This window comes from Urocampus carinirostris, chromosome 11, assembly GCF_059441175.1.
Source record: "Urocampus carinirostris isolate Australia breed hairy pipefish chromosome 11, RoL_Ucar_1.0, whole genome shotgun sequence".
NCBI lineage: Eukaryota > Metazoa > Chordata > Actinopteri > Syngnathiformes > Syngnathidae > Urocampus > Urocampus carinirostris.
The window spans coordinates 35,124,571-35,152,269 of NC_142359.1; the positions used below are offsets into that span (position 1 = coordinate 35,124,571).

A 27,699-nucleotide genomic window follows, 5' to 3' on the forward strand; every position below is an offset into this window, starting at 1 on the left:
AAGCAGGCCTTTTCTTGCTTTCACCAATTTCATCCTACACTGACAAAAAACATGCAGGGATGAGCATGATGCCACTCTTCAACATTCCCTGCTGCCAAATGTGTTCTGCCCGAATAGCTCTGATAAAAGTAAGAAAAAGCAGACAAGTGCAATGCAAAATAAAGCATAAGGGCCCTTTGAACTCAGTTGAGCATTCTTAACGCATAGTTTTTAGAGAAAATATTTAACCTTCAACTTTTTAAGTACACCTCAAACAATGCGACCCACCCGTAATATGTTTTGTTTTGACTTGATTGTAGCTTTTTTTTCAGGAATGAAAAGATGGAAAAATATGATTCACAAGCATTCACAGCTTAGTGATTTGTGGAGAATTGTTTTAATAAACAATTTTCACAGATTACTTGTGCAATTGTCCTCGGCTCATCTATAAGATAACACAGTACAATAGTTTACATACAATCTGAATGCTTAATTTAGTGCTTCTTATAAATGATATTGCCATTTCATTATATGTTGACCTCAAACAAGTAAAAACAAATTAAAATAAAAATCCTTGTGAAGTGGTTCCCTTGTGAAATGCACAAGGAGAAAAGCAGAATCTCTACAATCCCATGATGCACAGGGCCAGCAGCACTGCCGACACCAAGCCGAGTGCAGGCGTGATCATGGAGGCCTTACCTAGGAACGAGAAGAGCGCAGGTAAAGCAAGTGGCCAGGATGAATTTGTTTCACTTAAACGTATTCCCAAACAGAATTTATTTTCATAATTACAGTGCCGTGAAAATTGTGTTTGCTCCCTTCCTAATTTCTGTGTTTTTCCCATTCATCACAAAGGTTTCAGATCAACTAAATGATTTTGCAAGATGGCGGCTGCGCATGGATACATGCTTGCGGCTAGCTCTCCAGCTAATCTTCTATTTATTGCCGTTCTCTTGTCTTTTTTGCTTTCACTTTTGGACACATGTGTGGCCAAAAACACTTACAGTAGGGACGAACTTATTCGGTTGGGTGGGCGTCTAAATTTCGATTTTTCGGGCACTTTTTATACCGCCCATGATATACCGAGCGAACTTCAAAGAGACCCGGCATCCTTGTGGACAGCTATTCCTCTTAATAAACGTCGCCGACGGCGCCGTAAAGAAAGGACACAGAAGCGTGGTTGCCGTGCAGGTAGATGTGTGAAGCGTGTGAAGTCCAAGCAGCAAGATGGACGCGAGGATGGACGCGAGGATGTAACTAATTCCACTATTCATTCCTCGCCGGACAACCGACGCTTTAAACTCAGCGCTCACGAGCGGCCACAACGCCGGGAGCTTTTGAAGATCTCGACAAAGACTACAAAGAGTTCAGCTAAGTCAAATGATTCAGCAAAGCTGAAATTTGGTCTGTTAAATATTAGATCGCTTGCTCCAAAAGCTTTACTTGTTGATAACATTATTCGTGATTATAAACTTAACTGTATGGGTCTTTGTGAAACGTGGTTACGCCCGGATGAGCACTTAGCGCTAAATTATGCCTCTCCCCCAGACTACGAGAGTAGTCATATAGCACGCACGCTGAAAAGAGGTGGTGGTGTTGCGCTAATCTCTGAAAAATCGCTCAAATTTAATACACGTACCTCTAATAATTACAAAACGTTTGAGGCTCTTGTGATGCGGTCCCCTCAATTGTCAATTGATGTAATAACTATCTATCATGCACCTGGGCCATACACAACTTTCTTAGACGAATTTGCTGAACTTTTGTCTGAACTAGTAACCTATGCAGACAAAATTATAATTATGGGAGACTTTAACATTCATATGAACTCCCCACACAGTTCACTTACTATTGCGTTTAGTTCTCTAATTGATGCATTTGGTTTTACTCAACTGGTTGACTTGCCAACCCATAAAAATGGGAACACGCTAGACTTGATTCTGACTCGAGGAGTTTTAACCTCAAACATTATGGTTCTACCGTGTACTACTGTTATCTCTGATCATTATTTAGTGACATTTGAGGTGCTAACTAAATGTAGACTTAATAAAGCTGAGGGATTTAGCGGACGCAATATAAGCACTGGCACAGTTTCTGAGCTCTTTGAACTCCTTCCTGGAGCAGTTGCGTCCTTTCCTAAATACAATGGCTCGATTGACTCACTCATGAATGAGTTCAATACCACCCTGACTAGTGTGCTGGATTCAATAGCGCCCATAAAACTAAAATCACGTCCTAAAAGACGCACACCTTGGTTTACTGATGAAACTAGAGCCCTTAAAAAAGAATGCAGGAAATGGGAGAGAAAATGGCGCGCTACCAAGCTTGAGGTTTTCCATCAAACCTGGTGTGACAGCTTGTTAAAGTATAAAGCGGCCCTTGCCTCTGCAAAATCGGCCTACCTTTCGAAGGTGATTGCGTCTCAAAAGAACAACCCCAAAGCCCTTTTTGACACTGTAGCATCGCTTACAAGGCAACAGGCTATCGCAGACAGTTCGACACACTCTGCTCAGGACTTAATGGTCTTCTTCACTAAGAAGATTCAATGCATACAGGAAGAAATTGCAAAATATATTGTTAGTACCACACGTATTAAAGGACTGAAATTTACAGATGCACGACAGGGTGGCTGCCCTGGGAAAATGGCCGGTTTTAGTGAACTGTCACTTGATGATCTCAAACAAGTGGTGAATGCGGCCAAACCGACAACTTGCCAGTTCGACCCTCTCCCAGGTTCACTTATTAAAAGTCTTTTTAGCGTCCTTGGGCCTTCAGTTCTAAATATTATAAATACATCACTCTCCTCAGGTGTAGTTCCAGCAGCTTTTAAGTCCGCCGTTATTAAACCCACACTGAAACGACCCAACCTTGATCCAGAAATATTAAGTAATTACAGACCTGTGTCAAACCTACCTTTCCTCTCTAAAGTACTCGAAAGAGTAGTGGCACAGCAGCTGAATGCTTTCATATCGGAGAATAACCTTTTTGAATCCATGCAATCTGGATTCAGGGCTAACCACTCTACTGAGACAGCTCTGATCAAGGTAACAAATGATCTCCTAATGTCAATGGATTCTGGCGCTTCATCACTTTTGCTGCTACTGGATCTTAGTGCTGCTTTTGACACAGTGCGCCACAATATCCTACTAGAATGGTTGGAAAAATGGATTGGTCTCTCAGGAGCCGTCCTCTCGTGGTTCAAATCTTACCTCTCAGATAGGACGCACTGTGTTAAATATGGTGAAACGACATCTGAGCCCTTTAATGTTACCTGCGGTGTTCCGCAGGGTTCAGTGCTCGGCCCCCTACTTTTCAACATTTACATGCTTCCATTAGGTGATATTATTCGCAAGTACAATATCAGCTTCCACTGCTACGCAGACGACACTCAACTATATCTTCCGTTGGAGGAATCTTCCACACTAAACTGTGGAAATTTGGAGGCCTGTCTCACTGAGATAAAAGAGTGGATGTCACTCAATTTCTTGCGTCTTAACTCTGAAAAGACCGAAATGTTAGTCATTGGTCCTTCTAAATGCCGGGACTTATTCGCAAAAACTGCTGTGAACATTGACAAATGTCACATCACACAGAGTGACTCAGTTAAAAATTTAGGTGTCATATTTGACCCTGATCTATCCTTTGAGATGCATGTAAAGCAAATTACTAGAACTGCCTTCTTCCATCTTCGCAACATTGCTAAAATCCGTTCAATACTGTCTCAGTCTGATGCGGAAACAATAATTCATGCATTTGTTACCTCCCGTCTCGATTACTGCAATGCACTACTCTCCGGTCTCCCGAAGTCCAGAATCAAGTCTCTTCAGCTAGTACAAAATGCCGCAGCGAGGCTTTTAACTAGGACAAAAAAGTATGATCACATAACACCGATTATGGCTAACCTGCATTGGCTCCCAGTTAGCCAAAGATGTGACTTCAAAGTTCTCTTAGTATTGTACAAAATCATACATGGACTTGCTCCCTCTTATCTTTCAGATCTGATCTGCCACTATGTCCCGGTCCGAAGCCTACGATCTGAGAGTGCTGGTCTTCTGATGATCCCGAGAGCAAAGAAGTCTTCTGCTGGTTCGAGAGCGTTCTCCATCCGGGCACCGGTGCTGTGGAATGCTCTTCCCCCTGAGATTCGATCTGCAACCTCAGTGGAAATGTTTAAATCTAAACTTAAAACTCACTTCTACTCCATTGCATACGAATAACCTACTCCTCTTGTCGGTTGAAAATAGTTTGTGTAATATAGTGTAACAATCTGTGAAGCCCTTTGAGACTCTTCGTGATTTAGGGCTATACAAATAAAAATGACTTGACTTGACTTGACTAAACAATTTTAATAGCACACAGAGACAACCCAAATGCAGTTTTGAAATCTTGATTCTATTTATTAACGCAAAAAAAAAAATCAAAACCTGTCTGGTCCTATATGAAAAAGTAACCTAAAAATGAGTTGGGCCACGCAACGTTGACCATGATTGGTAATGAGTCTTTCACAACGCTGTAAAGGAGTTTTGTCCCACTCTTTTTGGCAAAATTGTTTCAAATCTGCCATATCGGAGGGTTTTATAGCAATAACTACCCATTTAAGTTCACACGCCAGAACCTCAATTGTATTAAAATCCGGACTGCATGATCCAAGAGCGCTGGAGTTTGACGGTACAAGTTGACTGTCCGGACGTTCTCCTTCAGGATCTTCTGGTAAACACCATGAATCATAAGTCTCTAAACCATAGCAAGTTGTTCTGGTCCCGAGGCAGCAAAGCAGCCCCAAATTATCACACTGCCGCCGCCATGCTTTACTGTAGGCATCATGTTCTTTTTGTCAAATGCTGTGTCATTTTTACACCAGATGTCACGGGCTGCACATCTTCCAAAAAATTTCAGTTTTGACTCATCAGTCCACAGAATGTTTCTACAAAGGTCAAGATTCTTTTTGGAAAATGCAAGACGACTCTGTGTTCTTTTGTGACAGCACTGGTTTTCGCCTGGTAACACTTCCATGGATGCCATCTTTGGAGTCATGAACACTGACTTATAGGTCAGCGAGGCCTGCAGTTCCTTGGATGTTTTTTGTAGTTCTTTTGCATCCTCCTGGATGAGCCGACGTCACGTTCTTGTAGTAATCTTAGTTGGTCCGCTACTCCTAGGGTTGCCATTGTTCCCAGTTTTCTCCATTTGTGGAAAATGGCTCTGGCAGTGGTTGGCTGGAGCACTGAACCCTTGGAAATGGCTTTGTGACCTTTTCCAGACTGATAAATTTCAATCACTTTTTTTATAATTTCTTGGGATCGTGGCATGTCAATTGAGTTCTTGATGTTTTGTGGCTTTTTTCAATTTGTCTATGAGATTCACTTGAAGTGAGTTTTTGATTCAACACAGGTGGTCGCTATCAATTTTGGGTGTAGCATGTGAAATTGAACTCAGCTTTCCCAAAGCTTTGGTTAGTTACGGTTACTTTGAGATTTAACATGGGGGTGCCATTACTTTTTCACATAGAGACAGTTTTTTTTTGTCTTAATAAATGACATTTCAAAAGTCCATTTTGTATTTCCTTGGGTTGTGTGATCTTAAATGGTTTGATGATCTGAAACCTCTGTGAGTGATGAATATGCAAAAAACACAGAATTCAGGAAGGAGTGAAATATTTTTTTATGGCACTGTAGGTGCAGAATGTGTAGTGTCCTTGCCCCCACAATTATTCAATTATGTTACAAAGCATTCCAAACGCTGGGGGACTCGAATAACGTAGTCTCAAAGTTGACCTGTCTGGCTTGTTTCTTAATCATTAATGAACACAGCTCTCAAAATGGAGATTCCTGTTAACACAACATGTGAGGCAGGTCCGAAACAGACAGTGATTGTAGTGAACAGCGATCGTATACCGCTCATTTCTGTTTGGAGACATTGGAACTTAGCTTACCCTGTCACTGGGGGCCTTGTGACTGAATAAACTGAGATGCGTGCTTCAATCCCCGAAAGCTGCGTGGTGGAGGTTTACCTGCTGCCATTACAGCGTAAGTTGCTCATTTGCTCCTGCCTCTTTTTAGGTAGGTGATTGTGGCTTTTCGTTTATGTTTTTCGTTGCGTGTGTGTCCCGGTTGGTATCCCACTGTCCGGCTGTCTCCCTGTTTGCGTTTAGGCTGCCGTGGGCTTTCCTGATTTGTTTGCTCCCGGTTGATGCTTTTTGGCTGCCCATTGTGGGTTGTTTGGCTGCCTATCCTGGCTTTAGCACCTGATTTAGGTCCCCTTGGTTTATTCTCGGAAGGATTCGCGTTTTTGGCTGTAGGTGCTTTTCATTGTTGGTTTCCGGTTAGCCTGGCTCATTGGCTAGCCTAGTGTTGACGGCGGTCTGGCTGTGTTCCTTGTTTGTTTATTACCAGCCAATTTCGTGCCTGTCCCTGTTGACGCTTTTCGTTGTTGGTTTCCATTAAGCCTTGTCGCTCAGTGCATGTTTTTTTGGTCGGCCAGCTTTGCGTTTTTCCACTGAAGCTGCAGACGGCTTTTGTTGGTCGGTCCCAGTTAGCGGCTCTCTGTGTGTTATTTTTGCCACTTAGCTCCTTTTTGGCTGCTCGCTATTTTTTGTATTATTACTGCATCCACCTACCCTTCTCCACATAAGCTACTGAAACATCACTTATAAGACTCATTAACATTAATTAACACATAAAAAATGTCGCTACAGGCTCACTAGGTTCCTGGTGTTCCTCAACTGACATCACAGCTCACGATGACATAGTCAAGACTGAGGGTTTCCAAAATGAATTATGTTGTAAAATAACAGGAATATACTAAAAAATGTAGATTGTTTGCAAGAAACATGTCCTATCTCCTCATATTTTGCATGTTTAAGAATATGGGGGTGTCATAAACTTACCCAGGAGTTTGATAGTTCGGACGGGACCGTCGCCTCCTTCGTAGCGTCCTCGAACCATGAGCTCGTAATCGCCGAACTGCGGCATTGGGAAGTCCATAAAGTGCCAGCCTGTGACGTAAACCTTCCCATAGATGTAGCCTGTTTTCCGGAACATGACCTGAAAAAATGGTTTTGGTGATCTCTCTTTTAATGGGACAGTGTGTAATATTTAGTACCTCCATGTGGTACACAAGTCTTTTCTTCAGTGAAAAAAATAAAACGTTGATTTAAAAACTATCATATCAATGTTAATTTTCATAAAAGAATCAAAGGTCCCACATTTTTTTTTTTTTTTTACAAAGTGGAATACTTAGGTTGCCGCCATGTTTGTCTGTCGTCTTGTTGCTTGCTGTGGCACTGGATTTTGTTCGCATTAGACAACAGTCCCATATAGTGGTCAAATATTACACACTAGGGCTTTAGAATAACTGAAAATTATTAAATAAAAGAAGAAAACGCACTGCGCAAAGCAGGGATGTCAAACTCATATTAGCCTGAGGGCCACATGGTGGAATTACCATTCTCACAGTGGCCAGGCTCGTAAGTGGCATTAAAGGAGAGGTGGGTACAAACAAGTTACATTTAAGTTTACTTGAGTAAGTTTCGGGACATTTTGTACTTCTAGGAGTATTTTGGAATCACTATACGTTTTTATTTTTACTTGAGTAGATTTATAAAGAAGAAACTTTGCGCTTACTCCGCTATGTTAAGCTACATGTAACCCGTGACTTGAATCCCCTCCACTGTGTTTTTTTCATTTAGATTTGACCAATGGCCCAAACAATTATATAATATATTAATTTATTTTTTTCCCCAAAAAGTCATTCCACTCTCCCAGGCCAGAACAACAAGGAATTTTAACACAGTTAAAGGCAGTCAGTTATATTAAGTTACCCTAGATGCTAAAATAGACAAAAAAGCTCACTTGGGAATTGGGTTTTGCAGACTCAGCAGCTTACTTTGTGAAAAAAAAAAAAAGCAAATCATGGTAATAAAAAGAAAAATCGAATTTTTTTATGAGCAAAATTATGTCAGTGAATCAAAACTGTTTTCGGTTCACGAATAGTCACCAATAGGGATACTAATACTGAACAGATCTATACAGAGAAACATTTTATTTCAATTTTAGTAAGACATATTTTGTAGTTATACAAAAACTCGCGTTTTCCTTTTTCAAATTGTTGTATTTTTACAATTTCTAGATTTAGAATCTAAATCATCTACAGAAAACCCTGTACCAGAACATATCCATCACACACACACACACACACACACACACACACACACATACACACAATTCCAGTTCACTTGATATGGTTCAAACCTTGTAATAAAGTGGGAAGGAGACGTTCCCAAACCAGTCGTAGGAGATGTGGTCCCACCACACGTACAGCCACTTTCCAGTCCAGGAGATAAAGCGCCACATCCTGGGGGGCTCCGGAGGAGCTGAGGAAAGGTGTGTCATTAAAGAATCAAAAACAATTCAAGCTTTTGTTTCCACAGCATCTCATAGTTAGCTAGTCGTCTCACGCGCTCTTTTGGTGAACATCTCGCAGTGCTCGCCAGGTGGGCCCAGGCCAGCTCCGTTAAAAGCTCGGACTTCGATAAGGTAGTGCGAGTCGGGCAGCATGTTCTCCAGTCTGGTTTGGTTTGCCGTGGCGTTGACAAACATGCGATTGGCTCCTGGCTCAGTGTCATCGTACTTTCGCCAATATTTCACCTGGCGCCCCCCCAAAAAAAAGTCAGCCGGCAGAGATCTGAAAGGTATTAAGTCGAAATTCTACCTGGTAGCCCTCAATGTATTGCTGCAGGCCTGTTCCTGTGTCCACCACCGGGAGCCACCAAACCAGAGCTTCCGTAGAAGACACCGGTCGAGCATAAACATCAGTCGGCGGTTCAATGGGGACTGGAGAACACACAAGACTAAGGCGTTCAAATATCACAGAACGTTTCAAGAATGATCATTTTATGGAAAATATTGGAATACGACAGGGGTGGGCAAAGTTTTTGTGTTGCGGACGCATGATGGACCATGCCAATACTTCTTAATTATTTTGCGTCACGCCCCCATTTGGAAGAATAAATTCTCTTGCAAACCCCCTAAGATATTTTTTTTCAAACGATCCCATAATATTGGTGGGTGGAAACAAAGATTGCTCGATATTGATGGTAACACGTCACCATGCCTTTCGGTACATTTTCGCTAGAAATCTCAAGCGTCTTATCAGCATGACTGGGTTGTAAATGTTTTTATATGGCTTTGTGCTGTCCACTGCCAACATTTTTAACATAGCAAGCGCACCGGTCTATGCTCGTCTCTTTTTGGGGTAAAATTCATCAAAAAAGTTCAAATGAGCAGAATGATCTGTATTCATGGTAAAATTTGTTTGAAATATTATTTTGAGTGAAAAAAATGGCAAAACATTGTTTTTTCAAAAACAGTTACATGGACTAAATAGTGGATTACTACTCTCTGTGCCTTATGCAGTGATTCTAAATTATATTCTGTCAACCCCCATTCGGAGGAAGAAATCTACTTGCGCCCACCAGGATCAATCCTTTTTTTTAAATGATCACGTTATATTGGTGGGGACAAAACAAAGACAGTACTGATAGAACTGCTGCACCTCCAACCATGCTAAATCCACGCCTCCTAGAATGAAGTGCATTGCACCTCCACTATACTAGGGGGCAACAGTGCTGTCATTGACAAACGTTGCGGTTTGTGGTAAAGCATCCGTGCTTTTCGCATACATAACCAAAATAATGAGTATGTGTAGACCCAAAGTGTTGCAAACCTACAGTGACCACATGAAAAAAATACTTCACATGGATGAGATGAAGGGCGGAGAGTCTGGGCTAAAGGGAAAAATGAATGTCTCCCGAAAGCTAAGACAAGAAAGTTTAACGAAATATAGCAATCGGCTTCACTGCGGCCACTGTGTTGGAAAAGGAAATATCGGTGAGCTTACCATGTTAAAAAAAATCGGCAATGGACAGCATGAAGCCAAATAAGCTGGCAATAAACAACATTACACTGATATCAGACGCTTGAGTTTTTTGGTGGGGTGCGAGAGGTTTTTTTCTCCGTGACAGAAGACAAATGAGATGCACTGACCAATTTTGAGTTATTTTTAAGAAGACTTGAACTTTTCAAACAACAACCGTTGTTTTCCTCACCATCTCGAGGGTAGTAGATGACCTTGGTGAGGCTGTAGGGCCCGTCTCCTTTCACGTTGAAAGACTTGATCTTCACTTGGAACTCTCGAACTTGGAAGTCCTCCTCACCAGGCAGGAAGAAAGAGTCCTTGTGAACGTAGCGCCTGGTTTCCGGGTCGGAGATGGTCTCGTACCACCAGTCATAACCGTCGTGAGGTTTAAATGCCACGATATAGCCGAACTTCTTGCCGTAGAAGTACCACGGCTGCACCGGCTGCATGGAGGTCAAGCACATTAGCATACCTGTCAACCTGTACGGTTTTGCCGTACAAAGTACGTTTATTATGCATTTTAAGACGTGTACGACATACAAGAAAATCTGTACGGAAAAACGCAAATTTGTCAATTATTGGTACCGTCCAGTACACCGACCATCTAACTACACAGACTTGGTACACCGACTATCACGAAACGGCAATTCAATCAAGCCAAATGAGTTTGCCACGGAAGCCTCTATCTCTATCGTTTTTTTCATTGCAAACGAAGCGAGCGGTTTGATGTAGTGGAAGCAAGTCCGTCTCTTTTTAGAGAACTGGCTTTTTCGGCTCAACTCATCAAAGAGAGCCGGCTCTCAAAAGGCTCACTTGCTTTGATGCATTATATTGCGAATTATTATGTTGTATAAAGAAGTTAAGATAAAAAGGAAGTATAAAAGGAGAAAATGAAAAAAGACATGCTTGTGGTTATCCCTTTAATCAGTATATTACCAACAATTATTCAATGCAGAAAATGAATTCATAATTTGAATAATAAAATGTATTTTCTACTTAATTATATTTGCATGTATTTTTTGCTTCTATAGTGAATGTCCAGTCTACTTAATTTTTGAACTTTTTTTATAATAAACTTCATTCATGTCGAGCAACTCATAACTCAACTACATAAATGAACAGGTTTGATTAAAACAAATACGACCGTGGAGGTTAACAGGTATGCATTAGCGTGCTGCTAAATTCGCGTTAGCTAGTTAAAGAGTTTATGTTAAGTTTGGACCTATGTGTGGAAGCCAGGAACTGGAAACAAGGGGTGCTTACAACAATGATAGTATTAACAAAACCTTGACCCAAGTAACCGTACAAGGATGAACAAAACAAATGACATGTCCCAAAAGACCTGACAAAGTCCAAATACAATCAACGACCGAAACTATAAATGAAAACTGCAATGAGTAAATTAACAAATAAACCCCAGCACAAACAAAATCAAACCTGACGTGATGGTAGGATGAAATGACAACCAGGATGACAATGGCAGAAGAAATGAAAAATAACAATGACCCGACAAAGTTTGCTGATCAAAATGTCCTTTTAAAGGGTTCAGGATAATTGGGCACAAGTGGTGGTGGTGGACGTGAAACTCACACAATGACCTGACAACATGTAATGTTCAAAAGATTCTTTGAGAGGGTTCTGGTATGTTATCATTGGACACACCTGTGCCCAGTTCAAACCACGGTTGGGGACCTCTGTTGGTAGGAACTATGTAAGACAGTTTATTTACCGTCCATGTGATTATTATCTCGCCATTCCGACCACCATAGCCTTCCACATCTGTGGGAGAGACCACAGGAGCTAGAAAGGAGACACAAAATTTAGTATTCAGTCTTTTCATTCATTTTCCAAATCACCTATTAGAGTTAGGATTGTCTTTTTGTCATTCATCACAACACAGTAAACAATGTTCACAACGGGATTAGTTGTAAACATGTACTGAAAACTGAAAAAAAAAATGTAAGAAGAAATAGGCAACAATATTAACAAGGCTGGAGACTGGTCCGTCTTTCAAGTGGTTAAGAACAAAAATGCAATGCCATTCTAAGTCATGAAATAAGATACAAATACAAATTTTTCTATAGATCAGGGTCAGTAGCCTAGATGGTAAGGCGCCCGCTTTGAGACTGGGAGGTCGGTGGTTCGCGCCCCGGCCGAGTCATTCCTAAGACTTAAAAAGTGGTCGGCGGCGCCCTCTGTTGGCTGCGGCTGCATCGGCTCGCTACAACGGGTCAGGTGCAATCGACATTTCGTTCTGTGTACATTGTTACACAGAATGACAATACAAGGAAATTATTATTATTATTATTATTATATTATTATTGTACACCTTTTTCATGACCCGATTCAAGCACTTTTTAAGGACTTTCAAATGCAATTTTCCAAGTTCTCCAGTACCCTTAAATAATAAATCCAGCGTAAATCATGTATTTTGCAGATGCAAAAATACATATGCAGTATACACATGCAATTTTTATCTTGCATATGCATTGATCAAGACAAACAATGAGTAGATCTTGAGTAAATCGCAAATATGTTTGTGGATCTGAACAATATGTGTGCAAATATTTTTCAGACAAATCTCCCCCCGGGAAGATTCTTAAAAAGTACAGTAATATGTTTACATTTGCCTACATTTTCACATCACAATTTACCACTGGGAAACGCTTCCTTCCTTTTTTTACAAGGCCCATAAGAAATGTCCATAATGTTATGTAATCCTTGCACTAATGCACATTTCATAGTGGCCTGTTTAAGTGTAGCATAAATCTGTCCATTTGGGCACAACTTGTAGGGGGGCGATGACACTTCACAGGACAATTCCACACAAACTATTGCTAGCTGCCGTTATTCACTAGGGTAGAAATGCAATGGCAAAGCAAAACCACCAAAGAGTAGTGACTGTGTCATTTTTAAGCGGACATTGCAAAAATGTCAAGCATTTAAAAACACTTTACCCAAAATTCAAGCAATTTTCAATATTTCAACACAACATTATAATTAAAGGATTTTCAAGGATTCCAAGCACCCGTGCAAACCCTGATACTTAGGCAAGATATATATTTATATATTAATTTATATACAGATATAAAATTGTATTCACAGATGTAAAATTGTATTCATGCATATGCTCACTTTGCACAATGTTGCCTATTTTTGCACTACCGCATATTGCACTAATACGATCCCAAAACTGTATGTAACATCCTACATGCTCACACTTTCTTGTGTAAATATTGTGTAAATTATAACCTTTATCTTCTTTGTTCCTTTATATTCTGCAAATTATAACTTATCTTCTTTGTTCCTTTATCTTCTTTGTTTTCTTTTATCCTCACTGTTAAATGTGAGACTGGAGTGCCACGTCCAATTTCGTTGTCACAATATGTTCAACCTATTTTGTAACAATGACAATAAAGGTATATTCTATTCTATTCTATTTATATATATATATATATATATATATATATATATATATATATACATATATATATATATATATATATATATATATATATATATATATATATATATATATATATATATATATATATATATATATATATATATATATATATATATATATATATATATATATATATATATATATATATATATATATTTATTTATTTATTTGCATGTGCACTTGTTTAGGTTGGTGATGGCCCTGGGAAACAAATTGTCTAAGAGCCTTTCAATCCTTATTTCAAGGGACCTGTACTTTTTGCCAAAGGGCGGCAGGTCATAGAGGTGGTGGCCGCGGTGAGAGGAGTCCACAATAATATTGTTGGCTTTAGGGTCCCAGCTGACATCGGGCAGTGTGTAGGGGACACCCCAATGGTGGCCAGCCAGCAAATTGCCGGGCACACAGAGAAAGAAATTCATCCAAACGTTCATTCCTAGGTACAATCATTATAGCAAATTGACCTGTGATGCATGGTTTTGGAAAGTGGGAGGAAACCAGAGTACCCGGAGAAAACCATAACATGTGCAGAGAGAACACGCAAACTCCGCATATGAAGGCCCGAAGCTTGGATCAAACCCGGGATCCCTGAACTGTAAAGCGGATCTACTTGGCAGCGCGCGAGTGCATCGGCTTCAGGGGCTCCAGTTAGTCTTTTGTTTTTCAGTGTTCTTTTATCCCTTATATTTTCCCTGCGACTCCTTTCACAACTACAATAACATCCGAAACATCCCGAGGGATATACAGAGACCACCAAATCTCCCTTGGTGATCTGCCTGCCGACAACGACGGAACAAAAGTAAAAAGCTGTCGGTCGGGCCTAGGCTAAGAAGGCGACCACACAGACCAGAGCTTCCAAGCATGTTCCTGACCAACGCCATATCTATCATCCATAAAATGAGTGAATTTGAGCTGCGGATCGACACCAACAGCTTCGTCCGAAATTTGAGTATTTTTGTCATCACGGAGTCTTGGCTTCCCCGACGCCGCAGTCCAACTAGCAGGACGCACGCTTCACCAGCACGAACGAGACGGAGACACCGGTAAAAACAGGGGTGGGGGACTATGCGCTACAATAACAGACAAATCATTGACACACACTGCACACTTGATATAGAGTTTCTAGCAGTATCGTGTAGACCATTCTATCTACCGAGAGAGCTAACTGTGGTCATTGTGGTTGCTGTTTACGTTCCACAGGATGCTAACGTTAGCATAGCGCTAAATCTCCTGCCCGCTGCTATTAATAAACAGCAGCTTGCACACCCCTTTATCGTCACCGGCGACTTTAATCAGGCATGCTTAAGGACTGTACTTCCTAAATTCATTCAATACATGGAGTGAGCAATAAGGGAAAAAAACACTGGACCGTGTGTACAGTAAGATCAAACATCTAGTAGGATCCGGCCATCTCTGTCTGTCCCTCACCCCCTCATACACCCCCCTCCGGAGGAAAACAAAGCCTATGCAACAAGGACAGTACAAACATCTTCTTAGTTCCATTATCTCTTTGTTTTCCTTATCCTCACTATATAATGTGGGACTGGAGTGCCACGTCCAATTTCGTTGTCACAATATATTCAACCCATGTTGTAACAATGACAATAAAGGTATATTCTATTCTATTCTATTATATTCTAACCAGTCAGGCGCCTCTGTATTAACCTCTACGATTAAACAAAAAACTTGCTACTTACGAGCATCCCAGGTTTTAATCTTGAGCGAAGGAATGCTGGCCTCTCCCGAACCGTACTCGTTGGTGGCGATGATCCGGAACTGGTACTCCATCCAAGGGTAAAGGTCGGTGACGTCGGCTCGCTCCATAGTCCCGTCGAGTAGGGTTGGCGCTGAAAGACACTCAGGTTAGAGCAAATAATCCAATCAGGGCCAAGAGAGGATCTATCCATGTTATTTTTGACCTAACTTCCACATATTTTTGGGCAACAACACCCTAAATGAGTTCTTTGTGGCATTAGACACATTTATTTTTTTTTGTTCCAATATGGCTCTTTCCGCATTTTAGTTTGCCAACCCCTGGTTTAGTACAACCAAACAAACAATTTAGTTTGGAATATCATTTCCTATTTTCTTGACCTTGAGTCGCACATAAAAGTCAGATTTTCTTTGAAATTTGTGGCCTTCCCTATCGTAAACCCTGTGACTTAGGCTTAGGCGCCTGCCCCCGAGACTGGGAGGTCACACATTGGAGCTTTGGTCGCGTCAAGATGTTTTTGTGAGATTTTTCACATTTTCAAATAAATGCAACATCTATGCTTCTCCTGTGACTTTTATGCCGTCTCCGATGTGAACGCCGCAAGTTTCCCAACAGGAGAAGGGAATGCATGACGTCACACGCAATTTTATTGTTTGCCGAAGTACTCACGGATGCTAACGCAAAAGCGTAGCAATTTGAACGTGATTGTTATCGTCTTGGTGCTTTCGTTTCATGAAATTGTGTAATTTTTCCACCTGGACCAGGACCACGGTGGCGCAGAAATTCACAGTTGATTATACGTAGTGAAAAGAATGGATTGTCGACACTTGGGCGGGACTTTTAGTTTACTCAGAGCGTGATTTTAAAGCGGTGAAAGCGAAACTTTCAACGGATATTTAGCGAAGCTATTTTGGTCAGAAACAGAAGACGTGGATTTTGATGGATATGTTTGATGAATTACCGGCAAAAAAAAAAATCACCATTATTTAAACAAAATGAACTGTTTTTGTTAATGACAAAAATACATTTTATTTTAAAGCACCTTTTAGGACACCCAAGGCGGTACAAATGAAAAGGCGAGCAAAATATGAATAGGCGAGCATGAAGAGGGGGGTTTTAGTCCGTATTTGAAGGTGGACAGGTCGGCGGAAGTCCTGAGGTCAGGTGGTAATGAGTTCCAGAGCTGGGGGGCAGAGCAGCTGAAAGCTCTGCTTCCCATGGATAAAATAATAATAAATAATATAAAATGTTGGCAGTATCAAACATAACAAATTCCAAACCTGTGTCATTTATTTCTGAAATGAGTCACTTTGTTGAGAGCAATCACCCAAATTGGATTGCCTCGTGAAACTAATGCCACTAAAATTGGTTAATTTTGTTTGAAATATATATGACGCCAAAAATATCCATTCGATCAAAAAAAAAGGTATATAGTATTAAAAACAAAAACAAAATGGCGTTCACATTGTGTAAAAAAAGCCTCAAATGTATGTTATTTTTTTAAAACTTGGGTACCTAATGTGGTGCCATTAGGTAAGAGCTCCTGAGTAGCCTGTGGACTGATTCTGAAAATAACTCACTAGTGATGGGTCATCGTGATTTTCTGGGAAATTTTATTTCTAACTGGCATTGAAAATCAACAAATCAAAATCAACAATGATAAGTGTCTTCTAAAACGTTTGCCCATTTTAGCCCTACTTATAATAATTACACCATGGTAATTACATGATAATAACATTGTAACAACACACTAACAACATAAGTTGCTATTTTACAAAAACATTCCAAACAAGTGGCATGTCGCGCTATCCAGGAACAAAAAAAAGTAGCTCTCAGGTTCACAAAGGTTTAGAACAACCCAATAACCGGGTAATTACTGAAAGCACGGTCAATTTGTGCCAAACGATTGCCCCCTCCCCCCAATATTCCATCCAAATTGATGTCATGTTTTACTAACATTTTACTTAAACAGCTGAGTGTATTGACAAAACAACCCAGTAATTTATATCACATTGATCCAAGGGATCGGTCCATTTTTGACCCAATTTTTTTAGAGTGGACCTCCACAAAACGATGCTGATGAAAGAAAGCCCTGACTGTAAATGCCTGGAAGAACGCGTGAAGGTTGGCGTGAAACTGACCGATCTGAATACCGATACTCAGCAATACTCAGCGATACTCACAGGTGCTGGCGTTCCTCCAGTCGTCCTCGTGCAGAGACCAGTAGTGCCTGGTCTGAACCGTGTAGTACAAAATGGGACTGTTGTGTTGGGCCCCTTTAGTCCACAGAAGCTTCACCCACGTGTCGCCGATTTCCTCCACTCGGATGATACCAGGAGGTCCTGGGACACCTAAGAAAAAACATATCTTTCCTTTTTTAATCCCCTATCTGGCAGGTGTTAAACAAGCAACCTGTGGGCCGATTAGGCCAAACCAGGGTTTCAATACTACAAACGAAAAGTTTATGGATGAATTTCCCCTCAGAGACAAGACCGAGGGTAACGCAAGAGAAAAAAAAGGCTTTTAAATATGTCCACTTGATGTCGCCAAAGCTAGGTGCCACTCGCAAAGCAACTGAAGCTGTATTTCTTCTCTCTTTCTCCCTCTCTTTCTCTCTTTCTCTCTCTCTCCCTCTATCTATTTTCTCCATTTTCACTCCCTCTCTTTTTCTCTCTTTCGCACTCTCTTTTGCCTCTCTATTTGTATTTTTCCCACTATCTTTCTCTCTTCCTCACTCTTTCTCTCTCTCTTCATTTCTACTCACTTTCTCTCTCTTTCTCACTTTTTTCTGTCTCTTCTTTTGCATATTGCCCTTTTATTTATTTATTCTAGACCCTCTCTTTTTCTTTTTTTCTCTTTCTCTCTTCTTCGCTCTTTCTTTTTTTCTTTTTCTCACTCTCTTTTTTCACTATTTTTCAAACTCGCTCTTTTTCTCTTGATCTCTTTCTTTGTCTCTTTTTCTTATCTCTCATTCTTTTTCTCTCTTTATCCCTCTCTTTCTCTCTCTCTCCCTCTCTCTCTCTCTCTCTCTCTCTCCCTTTGCCTCTGTTTTCTCATTTTTCTTTTACTCTTCACTCTTTTTCTGTCTTTATTTTTGTTTTCTCTCTCTTTCTCTTTCTCTCTCCTTTCCCCACCTTTACTCTCTAATCTGTCTCTCTCGCTACTGTGATCTCTCTGTTTCTCCGTTTCTCTTTTTTATCCCTTTCTTTCCTTCGGTCTGTCCCTCTCTCACTCTTTCTTACTTTGTCTCCTTTGTTCTTTCTCTCTTTTAACGTCTCTCTCTTCCCTTCTCTCTCTTTTTCTCCCTTTCTGCCATTATATTTCTCTTTCTCTAAATCTACTATTCCCCCTGTACGATTTTTTTCTAACATGTGCTAAAACGAGTTTGACACCCCTGGAATGCAATATAGAAAGTCGACTGACCGACAACTTTGAGGTCCGCGTAGGCCGTGTCGCTGTCCACCACTGTCTGTGCCGTGCACGTGTATCGGCCCTCGTGCCATATTTGCGCCTCCTTGATGCGAAGGTTACCGCTGCCCTCCACACTCTAAAGCATAAGACACAGGAAGTTATTATTATGCCATATCAGTGACTTGCAGTCAGGGGAGGCAAGTGATGCAAAGTTAGACAGGCATGGTTTACATCATTGTCACTACTGCCCAATAATGTTGCTGTTCTTTGTTACCCGCAACTTTTATGGCAGATCTGCTCTTTGTGTCCTGGGAAATTTAATATAAAGAAAGGGCTATTGTTATTATGAGTTTTTTACAGTCCTCTCCTGTTCTCTCTGCAAGTTCAAAAATAATAAATGACTTCTGTCCATATTTTGAGTGTCTACTAAATTAAAAACTTATAACCTGTCATCACGGAAATAGAAAACTGAAAATTAAATGGTTACGTTGATTCAGTGTTAAAGGTCTTTCTAAATTAACTTCACAATTTTTGGATTTTCATCTCTAAATCCCTGAATTTTCACATTTACTGTCCAAATTCAAAGAGCAAGAGATTGTCAGTCCCCAGGAAGGGTGATAGGAGAACTGTGTGTCTCGTCTAGAACTGCAAAAAAACAAGGAAGACTTTTAAAAGCATGTCCTCTATCTGTAAAGTAAATGTTACATTTCGACTACTTTGCCGCATTTCTCTTCTCCTTGCTTTCTTCCCTCCCGTGTTTCCTGTGCAGCCTGGTGATTAGGATGCTGGATAGGATGTGTTTCTCTGTGTCCACCATTTTTATGCAAATGTGCTCATAGATAAAATATAGGAACTCAAATGTATTTCCAGTTTTGTCCGCATATATGGTGCAAAAGAGTCAAAAGAGAGAGACAGCTTAAGATTAAGACTGAGAGAGAAGAGAGATATGGACTGAGAAAGAAGATAGAAAGAAGAGAGAGAGATGATAGAGACTGAAAGAAAGTGTGTGAGAGAGAGACTGAGAGAAGAGAGGGAGTGAAAGAGTGAGAGAGAGATAGAAGAAAGAAGAGAGAGAGATGAAAGAAAAGGGGAGAGAGTGAAACTGAGAGAGAAGAGGGAGGAGGAGTGAGAGAGAGAAAAAGAGGGAGAGAGAGACTGAGAGAAGAGAGAGAGTAAGAGAGAGAGTGACAGAGAATGTTAAAAACAGTTTGATTCTATTACCATGATGCGCTCAAAATGCTGCCATTCGGTATTGAAGTCGATGACCCGGAAGTCGATAGCCCAAATAAAGGCAACGTCCAGCATTGGGTCGTAGGAGGCCGAGCAAGACAGGACCACATCATTGCCCACCTTCACCTCCGTGTCCTCGGGAGCCACCGTGATGCTGGTCGCCTCTGCTCAACCCAAAAAGGAAAAAGTTCTTCAGACGCTAGGTTATTCTCACTAACTAATTTATCAGTGGTGAGCTGTCCGAGTCAGAGCAGAAGTCAATGGAGGGAGACCAAGAGGAAGGCCGCGATTGACGTGGATGGATGGTGTTATGAGTGCACTGCAGGAAAGAGTTCTTAATATAATGGAAGATAGAGCTCTTGTTGGTGATAGAAAGGAGTGGAAAGGTGTTGTGAAAGGATAGTGGGATTGTGGACGCGTTCTTAAGGATGGGCTGGGCACCCGTATGATGCGGCAGGGGTAAACCAGTGAAAGCTGTCGTGCCCTGCTGTTGAACAAAAGAGTGTGTTGTGTCACCCTGACCGGAGTGACATGGCCACTTTCTGGTGTCCCATTTCATCTGGAGGGACGAAAGCATGACCAACTTGGGTGCCGAGGTGACTAACTCGTTTGGGTGTTTGGGCAATTGTTGGCCATGGTCCAAAAATGTTTGTGTGTTTTTTTTTTTTTTTGCTATTTATTTCCCTTTTATTTTCTTTGTTATTGTATGTGTGTGTCTTGCTGTCGGTCACCCCTCTTGAGGGATATGACCAAGGTAGATAGATAGATAAATAGATAGATAGATTGATAGATAGATATATAGATATATAGATAGATAGATAGATAGATAGATAGATAGATAGATAGACAGACAGACAGACGGACGGACGGACGGACGGACGGACGGACGGACGGACGGACGGACGGACAGACAGACAGACAGACAGACAGATAGATAGATAGATAGATAGATAGAGCTGTCCGGGCCTGCAAGTCCTTCTGTGATGCTCTAAAAATATCTGAATCGTATGATGTTATTATATTATGTCCATTAATACTTATTAAATAATTTCAAATTGTCTGTCATCGCTTTCCTTCTGGTTGCGCTGCTGCTTGATGTGTGCTTCTAGGGTCGAATTCGCCTCCATCCACCAGAGGGCGTTTAATCAGTTTAGAATTGGGACTTGTGTGTGCAATACCCCAGACCTGTCCCTAATTAGCTCTCCCTTCATAGGGACAATTTGAACAGAACATACACAACCATTTTCCACCATCATCTTTTTCAGTCCATCCTGCTTTCTGAGGGTTTTTTTTGTTATTCAGACAGTTTTATTGTTGTTTTTGACCATTTGTTTGTAACTTTATTGATGATTTTGTCATCAAATGATTTCTTTTTTAGCACCGTGCAATGATTTCTGCTTCCCAAGTTTGGGCCAACAGTAAAATCACATGTGCTGTCATATTAAAACATTGAACCAATCCCATTTTAGCCGTTGCTTTTTTCCAGATTCAATAATTTCTGGAAGCCGTGAGACATAACATCAGTGTTTGATAAAGATGTTGGCTTAGCCAATCAAATTCCAAGCACCAAATCTTCTTGAGGAAAAAAGGAGGATGGATTTGTGCACAAATAAAACCTAATTTTTGTTAAGTAAGATTTGCATATATTCCTAAATTGTCATGATTGCCGATTGAGCGCACTTGCGACGGCTTAATTGGCGCCAACAGCCCGGACAGCTGATTGGATGATGCTCTCTTTTTAAAACCCCGCCTTCCAAGAGGAAGCTGTCAGATCGTTATGCGAACTATTGCCACCAGCTCAGTGAGCCTTTTCGTCCGACTCTGTTCCTGCCCTGCGTTTCTCTGCCTGACCTTTGTTGCCAACCTATTTCCGGACCTGACTTCGCCACATTCTGCCTACCTGTTACCTGACCTGTTTTGCCCCGTTACCTGCCTGCCTCCTGTTACCGACCTCGTTTACGAACTTGACACCGCCTTTGTTCTCCAGTCCTGGCCAACGACTTGCAATTCCCGCCTGTCGCCGATCCTCCTTGCCAGACACGGAAGTGCCACTTCCGCACCGTCCGCTCCTCTTGTCCGTCAGCCATCGAATCGGGAAAGCAAGCCCTACTCTCCCTTTTTATCAATAAAAACTGAGAAAACGAGCGCTATTGGGTCCTGTGACGTTTCTGGTCTGTGACATAAATAACATTGCAATTACAGTATATGAGGTTATTATTAGGGAAGGCCTGAGTTGGAAATGCACTGGTCGCCATTGTTATTTATCACAACTAACCGGTGATGGTGAGATAACCGGAGCTGTTGGCTTTCCCTCTGTCATTCTCCGCAAAGCAGGTGTAGAGACCTTCATCATTTTTCGTGGCATTGAGGATCTCCAGAGTGCCATCAAACATGATGGAGATGCTGCCAGAAGAAGAATAATGGAAGCAGAGCCGAGGTTAGTGATAAAGGAGGCGGTTAAAGTCAGTTGACCCCACCCACCGGGAATTGTTGAAGAGCAGCTCATTGCCCTTGGTCCATGTAAATCGAGGCCTGGGGGCCGCTCGAGGTTTGCACTCGATCAGAACGCGGCCGTCTCGGGCGCCCAGGAGTTGATTCTTCAGGGGGTTGATTTCGAAAGTCGGGGCGCAAGCTAGGAAGGGGGCGGGACAAATGTGAAAGTGGGAAGGTCAAAAGACACCCAGCCGGATTTTCCGACTCTCACAGATCACTCGTAGCTCAGCGTTGGCGTATTTGGCACCCCAGGAGTTCTCGGCGATGCACTGGTACATGCCGGAGTCGTCGAAAGTCAAACTGGAGAACTTCAGCTCGCCTTTTCCCGACTGTAAAAATGGGCGATTAATGCTCAATTCCATGACTTCCTCTTTGGCCTTGCCAATTTGTCTTGCTCCTTCTTTGGTGAGGAAAAAAACACTCTAGGAATTAAAAACATACTTGCCGCTTCTGCTTCTTTTTTCACATCAGAAGAGTAAAATTGGAACTGGTTGCAAATAGTGCGCTTCACTCTATTTTATTCTTCTTCGTTATTACCATAATTACCTCTCCAGCTCTTCTATGATTTTACTTGTGAATTTCCCTACGGGGATGAATAAAATATCTATCTATCTATCTATCTATCTATCTATCTATCTATCTATCTATCTATCTATCTATCTATCTATCTATCTATCTATCTATCTATCTATCTATCTATCTATCTATCTATCTATCTATCTATCTATCGATCTATCTATCTATCTATCTATCTATCTATCTACCTGTCCTGCAGCGTCCTCTGTAGGAATTTATGTTCCATAACAAAATGGGTTCATTCATTCAGTTGGTAATGCTGAATTTGGGAACAAGAGAAAAGTTAAGCCATTCACAAGGTGATTATGTGTAAAATTCACTCATTCACCCTAGGCTATGCTTTGTCGAGAATCGGACTCCCTTTATATTTCTTTTAATGAATATTTAGTGTACAATATTAGCAGAACACTCACCACATAGCCATCTTTGTACCAGCGAATGAACGGGAAAGGCTTCCCCGAAGCCACACAACGCATAGTGTGCTCAGAGCCGATGTCCATTTGGGTGTTGTTGATGGTCTCGGCCCACTCTGGAGCAGCTGGCCGAACAAAGCAAGTTTGGTATGGAAGCATTGTGGGACGTGCCGGGCGTGAGACACTCACACTCCACGTAAAGCCAGGCTTTGTGCCAGTCTTTCCCTTTGGTGTTGATGGCCTCGCAGTCATAGGCGCCCACATCTTCGTACTGGACGTTGTAAAGGTGCAGGACGGCGCCCGATTCGCTGATCTCGTGGTTGGCGGGCAAGTCGGTGGCGTCCACTTTTCTCCACACAATGTGAGGTATGGGACTGTCGAGAAAGGATGACCATACAGTGACGACAACGGGGCGCTCCATAAACATATTTAAGTCTGAGGTGTAACCGAACGTACTTGCCCAGGGCGAAGCATTCCAGTGTAATGTTGGAGGCGAGCAGGGCTGTTGTGTCCGGGAACTTCACCCGGATGTCTGCTGGGTATTTTCTTTCCACACCTTCAAGATTTCAAAATAATCCAAAAAATGGTTGAAAATTAAAATCATCTTTTGTTGCAGCCCATTTTGAACATTAGGAAAAAGCTACTAACCATCATCAGGGGGCAAAGGAATGAGAGGGATAAACTTGGAAAAGACACTCTTCCCTAGGACAGGGCTGGAGACAAAGCAAGAGTAGTTCCCAGCGTCCTGCGCCTCCACCTTGGAGATGTAAAGGTTGCCGGTCCTCTGTGAGACAAAGCGCCGTCGGTCCATGTTAAGGAACACAGGAAACTCGTTGAAGATCCATCGGTAAGACACCTCCTCTGGAAAAGGAAGACTAGTTTGAAGGAGCAGGTTTTTAAATGATGCCACGGAAACACACCTGGCCATGCTTTGGGAGGGGCACAGAGCAGGACCGCCCCCTGGCCTTCTTTTACAGTGACAGGGTCCCTCTCCTCTTGAGGAAACTCCTCAAGAACTTCAACACATACAACATCCACTCTCTTAATCGTGAAAAAATCAATTTCCTGCTTTGTGTATTACTGTCTCACATCCGAACTTGACGCGGGCCTCTTTGCTGATGACGGTGCCGTAAATGTTCCGGGCCACACAAATGTATGTGCCGGCGTGCTTTTTCTGTTTCGGGTTGGTGATCACTAAGTTGCCCCCCACCAGACTGTAGTGCTCATCCGGCTGCTCCATCAGTTTGATCTCCCAATTGTCGCGGCGCCACCTAGGAGGCAGGAAGGCAGTTCATTTGTTAAACAGTCCATCGATACATTTTCCCGTTCATCCATCCATTCATATGTCCTTCAGCACCTACATTTCATACAATTTTCCATCTATCTATCAATCCATTCATTCATTTAGCCATCAATCCCTCACCCATCCAGCAGTACATCCTTCCACTTAACAATTCATGCATCCATCAGTCAATCCATTTGATGGTATTTTTTATTCAGCCATTATTTACTTACCCATGTATTCACCTGTCCATCCATTTATACTTCCTACAGCCCATTCATCCCTTAATTCATCCATCCAATGGTCAATTCATCCATCCATTCATCCATCCATGCATGCTTCAGCCCATCCATCCATCCATCCAATGGTCAATTGATCCATCCATTATTTTATCCATCCAGCCATCCAGCCATCCATCCATTTATCCAGTATTGTGTCATCTGAGCGTTGCATGTAAATATACTGCCCGGAAATAAGCATTTCATCTGCATACAAATGATATGAAATTCCTTGTATTCCAAGAAGTGCAAGATTGGAAGAAGAATAAGAGGCCCTTTGGTTCAAGGGGAGGTAAGAAAGACAACAAGACAACCTGTATAAGGCTGGCGGGTTTGCCCGAGCTCTGCAGTTCATGGAAATCCTCCCATCGGGGGAATCCTCGGTATAAACCACATCCACTGGCTCCTCCTCAAATATCGGCCCGTAGCCGGTGGCTTCATCTAAAGCAGTTTACATCACAAATCATGACAAATTTACTCAGAAACGTTGATGGCAAAAGAGAGTTTAAATCTAACCTCCAAATATCCTCGGTGGCCCGAAAAACACAGCCACTGAGAGAGGAAAACACCACGGTGTTACAAAATATGTCATCCTTTTTTGTTAGATTAATAAGACTTACCTGTGACAGGTAGGGAGGAGATAAAAGCCAGCACCAAAAAGGCAGTAGAAGGCATCATAACTCTGATCCAAACAAAGTATAGTCGGTATTAGGTTAAAGAATTCACCAGGGGTAATTTTTAGGCTTTAGAGCTATTGGGGTGATGAGTATCCACAGTGTCTGGATGGTTATTTGTTTTCCATTTAACTTACAGTGATTTAGGATTATGCAAAACTGTTCAGGAGTGTCACTTTGTGGTTAGCAGAAACACTATTATTATTTCATATATTTCTAACAGAGTACACACACACACATACAGAAGAAGACGCATGGAACTTATGAGACAATGATGTAGTCTACTCAGCACTTTATAATTCCACCCTATATTTTACGGATAAAATGAATTGAATTGTCTTTATTGTTATTGATATCAATGGACATGGCACTCCAAGGTAAACAATCGATAAAGATTTCAAAGAGAAAACAAGATAAAAAAGACTATAAGGATAAAAGGCAGAAGTTGTTTTTTATTTCTTTGTATTAAGCAGTGTCCCCTGACCTTGGATTGCAAACCTGTCAATAAGTTTTTAGTGTTGCACTTGGTCAAGCAAACCTGTTTCCCTTTCTTACCATTGTTCTTAGAAGCCAGGTACGGCGTAATTCTCTGAAAGACCTTTGGAAGCTGCAGCTGCTTATTGGAATTATGAGGCAAATCTGAATAACTGCTTTCAGAGTTGGAATTATAGCAATATTTTGTTTTTTAGCTATCGATTTTTCAGCATTTTTAATGCCATCTTGTCCTTCATAAATTAATGGGAGTTTTAAAAATGACACCATTTTGGGGACCTTGAGTTGAATTTGGGGGAGCTTGAACAAACCCAAAAACGGACCGGTTACGCCCATGGAATTATCAATAATGAATTGGAACTTGGAAGTGTCCGAACTTCGCTCCAAAACAATAGCGTCACCCTATGGCCCAGTGCCGTACTTCAGACTGTTTGAATGCAGTGATGACTTAGCAAAAACTTCAACGTCCTTCAGTGATGCGCAACTTGACAGTAACACATTATTAATTGATTTTATCCCCCATTCTCCTTTGCCCCCTTTTCCTTGTCAGTTGCACACAATTCAGTCACAGCAATCTGCTCTCATCATCACAATGTGCTGCCTTACTCGCCATGTAATCCCGTCACAGATCCTCTTTGGGACAAATTTAGGTCAGTGGATAAATTGGAAAAAATAAATAGTAGGGAAAACACCCAAACACTGGGGCTGATCTATGCAAGACCTAATCCCCCTTTTCCGGTGTTTAGATGTTTTTGTTTGCTACACAAAATGTATATTACTTTACACATTGCATAGTGTGTATACAAAGAACACCGCTGCACTTATACCCCTAGGACCCGCCACCCAAATAAATAAATAAAAAAAGTGCGCCCCTGAATGACGCCTGCACCAAGTTCCCTGCATTGCGGTACCACCACCCGGTCCGGTCCACTTCCACTGTCATCACCCCACAAAATGCACCACCTTCACGCAAAAACTCTCGCAAAAGATCATCCTCCTTACCTTTTATTTCGAACCTCGTGTAGGAAGTACGGATTCTTTATCAGGCATGAAACACTTGAACCCGAAACGCATCGTCAAGCGCACGAACCGGCCCGGACAAGAGGCAACTTTTACATCGGATGAGAGGACGAGGACGAGCACGTGACTGCAGCTGGCCAATCAGAACTCGGCGATGGAGGCCTTTGGCAGCTGCTGCATAGAGGACAGATCATCTGGAGCAGGTCTGGGAGGATAAAACCGAATCGATGAGTGGATAACACAAAATTACAATTACATACCTGTCAACGTACACGGCTCCATGTCTTTACAAACTGTCGTATTTACAAAAATACAAAATAATCTTACACCATATTTTTTTTCAAACGTGTTTATTTATGTAGTTTAACATGTTATATTGGACATCTCATCTCATCTCATTAGCCGTACCGCTTATCCTCAGTAGGGTCGCGGGGGGCTGGAGCCCATCCCAGCAATCATCGGGCAGTGGGCAGGGGACACCCTGAACTGGTTGCGTTTCGTTATATCATATATATTGTTAATTAACATTTTGTTGTGAGATCCTGAGTTGCTCGACATGAATGAGGTTTATTATTAAAAAAAGCTTGGATATTAACTGTAGAAGGAAAAAATACATGCAATTATAGTTAAGTAGAATAATACATTTTCTTATTCAAATTATGAATTCATTTTCTGCATTAAATTATTGTTGGTAATATACTTATTAAAGGGATAACCACAAACATGTCTTTTTTCACTTTCACATTTTATACTTCCTTT

The 27,699-nt window shown here is 41.5% G+C and overlaps 1 protein-coding gene across 1 annotated transcript; it reads right to left on the minus strand.

The window, feature by feature from the left end:
* Positions 1-357: 357 nt before the first annotated feature.
* Positions 358-27,072, minus strand: cntn1b (contactin 1b). The gene is made up of 24 exons (XM_088347367.1): positions 26,923-27,072; positions 25,375-25,436; positions 25,271-25,306; positions 25,069-25,195; positions 24,284-24,465; positions 24,115-24,210; positions 23,843-24,055; positions 23,651-23,750; positions 23,384-23,568; positions 23,195-23,319; positions 22,417-22,534; positions 22,194-22,344; positions 21,988-22,115; positions 19,704-19,876; positions 18,495-18,618; positions 17,255-17,422; positions 15,055-15,204; positions 11,624-11,694; positions 10,085-10,337; positions 8,689-8,810; positions 8,435-8,624; positions 8,229-8,350; positions 6,866-7,022; positions 358-678 (listed from the first exon to the last, which is right to left on the minus strand). The coding sequence occupies exons 2-24, from the start codon at positions 25,430-25,432 to the stop codon at positions 602-604; spliced, it is 3,126 nt and encodes a 1,041-aa protein (XP_088203493.1). The 5' UTR covers positions 25,433-25,436; positions 26,923-27,072; the 3' UTR covers positions 358-601.
* Positions 27,073-27,699: the final 627 nt, after the last annotated feature.

Bases quoted from the DNA above. Each gene is read 5' to 3' on its own strand.
- cntn1b (XM_088347367.1), bottom strand. From the start codon at position 25,432: ATGATGCCTTCTACTGCCTTTTTGGTGCTGGCTTTTATCTCCTCCCTA. The intron at 23,569-23,650 runs GTACGTTCGGTT...CTTTCTCGACAG, and splicing joins GAATGCTTCGCCCTGGGCAA to TCCCATACCTCACATTGTGT. The intron at 679-6,865 runs GTAAGTTTATGA...TCTCGTTCCTAG, and splicing joins CCGAACTATCAAACTCCTGG to GTAAGGCCTCCATGATCACG.